Below are 2975 nucleotides of genomic sequence, written 5' to 3'. Positions count from 1 at the left end.
TGTATATAATATTCGAGGAGCTTGTATGACCTTAGGTTTGTGTCTGATTTGAAATACATTGCAAGAATTGGATTGTCATCTCAGTTGGTTTTGCCTGACTCAACTGAATAAACAAGACAGCCCACAGTAAAGGTTGAACACAGTTAGGTGGCGGTATGCATCAAATTTACCAGATGTTACAGTGAACTCTGAAAACTAACGGAAACTGAAGAAGCAAGCAAAACATTGATTCTAGCATGCACACCTGAAAGTCGGATGTGCATTTCAACCAACCAGTGACAATGCAGCAGGAGAAGAGATTTGCAAATAATTAATAAACAAAACAAACAAAAAAAAACTGATGTGTTGAGGTAAACCGTCATGAAAGGGATTTTGAATCAACAGGGATAAAGGCACAGGAAACAAAACTAAATAATGTAGTAAAAGGTGGGAGTAGGGGATTGGACAAGGACATTGGGGATCTTTTGACCATTAGTGCCCCCACTTAAGGGCAGCAGTGTTTAATGGGTGCATTTGATACACTGCTAACAATGGCTTGAAATTTTTGGACCAAACTGTGTGAACACAGTGCACTAAAGAGAACAACATTCTGGTATAGAAACCTCCCAAAACTGGCAGAAGTATCAGTGTTTAAGTACAGGACTGGGGAGACTAATTTTTGAGCAGAAGACTTCTCCGGGCATTTGAACTTTAAATGTCGGAAATACCTTGGAAAGGCCAGTTTTAGCCGGCATACAGATGAACAGAGAGGATTTTGATGAATAGATATGACTGGCTGAGGGTGCTTCTAGTGATGTTTGGTGGAGTCTCTCGGGAAACCTGGGCATGATCTTCGATGGTGGCAGTTATTTGTAGCTTCTAATGGTCAGTGTGAAGAGGATCTGCTGAAGAGGTGCTTGTCAGATGGACTTAGTGAGAAAGAGAAGACAGTCCTCGGCAGCATTAAATATTGGTATGTTTGAATCCACAAACTTTAGGCTTTGGTTTGGCCTTGTAGGGACTGTAATGTTGCAGTCAGGTAGCACTAGGGACTTGTTTGTTTGATCAACAAATAAATATATTTAAAACTTGCTGAAACTAACTCTTACTGTAACATTTTATAGCATGTTTTTCAGGTATTATGAAACATTAGAGCTAGATACTTGTAGAGTTTTCGTTTATTTTAACATTTAAGATGACACATATGCAAATTGTCTTGCTTTATTAGTAATTATGTTTACATTTGTCATCTCCTCCACCTCTGCTTAGTGGCAGCCTTTCCTCTCCCTTCTTCCTTTCCACCTTTTTACTTTCCCTTTATGTGGGCATGAGTAAGATGTGTGCGCCGATATGTCAATATAACCTGCCCATTGGATATCAGCTGNTTAAAACACATTGTTGGCAGTCTTGTTGACCATCTTGTTGAGGATCTTGGTAAGCTAGCTGTTAAATTTATAAGCAAAATCAGGGCTTCCCAGTTAAGATATGTACATTTAAACCTCAAGAGATAAACAAACATAGGGATAGACTTATCCAAATGTGGTATTGCTTGGATGCAAATACTATTATGAACTCTCACCTCGGCTCTCAGGGTGCTTGGCCAGTCTGGGTCCAACACTGGCCCCTCATCTGGGCTCTGCAACCCTGTCTCCAGGACAACCACAATGGGACGTCCATAATCTGTGTCCTGTTTTTGTATTTAGAAATTCACACAGAATGTGTTTCACTTGATTGTGATTGTTGGCCTACAGTGATTTGTTAGTGTTTTGTATGTTGAGAGAGTTCTGACCTGGACTGAGAAGCCAAGGCGTTCGCATTTTTGACCTCCAGACTGCAGAAAAAGAATTCTGGGTAGTTGACGGTCTAATTCATCCAGGACTGCCCGGGGAGGAAAACGCTTCTCGTCTAACACCAGACTGTACCAAACAGCTGAACAGAGAACGGAAAAGACACTGGGGGTTTAAATAAGGCAAAACTTCCCAGCCACGTCCAGCTTATACAGTACAATTACACTGTAAATACCAAGAGAACAGACTGAAGTCTACAGTCTGTAGGGTGTAAGAATAAAGTGAGATCACCTTGTGTGCGCCTCAAAACAAACTGTACTGCTTACGTTTCCAAATGTTACAAACGTTTTAGAGAACCTGTGTGGAAGATTTAGAGGGATGTATTAGTATTCATAAAAGTGTTCATAATTATATTTTCATTAGTGTAAAATCATCTGTAACTATGAATCACTGTGTTTGTCATCTACACATGATGTGGATCCTCTTCCACTGAGTGCACCATGTTGCACTGCCATGTGTTCACACTTGAAGCCAAGAAGGAACAAGCCATCCACTGGCACCAGAGAGGGCCTTTTTGCAAATTTGCATTAAACTGACACCGAGCATAAGTTCTTGTAAATGCTTGGAAAGGTTTTTAGTTGATTGCAGTAGGCGACCTCAATGCAAGATGAAACTAAATCCTACACACTAGCCCTAAAAAGTTGTCAAATTTGGAAAAACAAAACATCAAAATATCATTACCTCTATTTTTTCACACTGCACTGTGTACTTTATCATACTTCCATTTTTGTATTCTGTACTCTCTGACATTCTATTTTGTTGTAAATACCACCGGTTTGGCTTTGTTGAGGATCGGCAGCCTGGGTTGGCAGACCCCCAAAGAAGCAGTCATAAGAATGGAGGGAAGACTGAACACTGTGCAGGTCTTGAGAGCATGTATGGATGTCAAGTTAGCAAGCTTGGGAGTCCCAATGAGCCAAAGCTTTACTCAGAATTTGAAAAAACCTTCAGCCAGAGGATGTTGAAGCTGCTTCAATGCAGAAGTAGGGCCATAATATTAGATGGGGGAGATACAAGAACAGTTTAAAGTTTGAGAGGAACAAGGGTCAAGTAGCAACTTGATTGGACTCTGTGACAAACAAAGAGTCAGAAGTGGAAGCATTTACTGATTCTGAGATTTGTACAGTTGAAACCAGAGGTTTACATACA

The 2975-nt window shown here is 40.5% G+C and overlaps 1 protein-coding gene across 1 annotated transcript in view; it reads right to left on the bottom strand.

Moving 5' to 3' along the window:
- Positions 1 to 2975, bottom strand: part of LOC103361671 (integrin alpha-11-like) — a 73007-nt gene that overhangs the window by 20666 nt on the left and 49366 nt on the right. The window contains exons 17-18 of the mRNA XM_008287815.1: positions 1769 to 1908; positions 1559 to 1666 (exon numbers count right to left, since the gene is read on the bottom strand). Coding sequence (XP_008286037.1) covers positions 1559 to 1666; positions 1769 to 1908 — 248 coding nt within the window. The remainder of the gene's footprint in view (positions 1 to 1558; positions 1667 to 1768; positions 1909 to 2975) is intronic.

This window comes from Stegastes partitus, unplaced genomic scaffold (genome assembly GCF_000690725.1).
Source record: "Stegastes partitus isolate 25-593 unplaced genomic scaffold, Stegastes_partitus-1.0.2 Scaffold522, whole genome shotgun sequence".
Lineage (NCBI taxonomy): Eukaryota > Metazoa > Chordata > Actinopteri > Pomacentridae > Stegastes > Stegastes partitus.
Note: the sequence above shows the minus strand (reverse complement) of the source record. Positions and strands in the feature narration are given on the sequence as shown.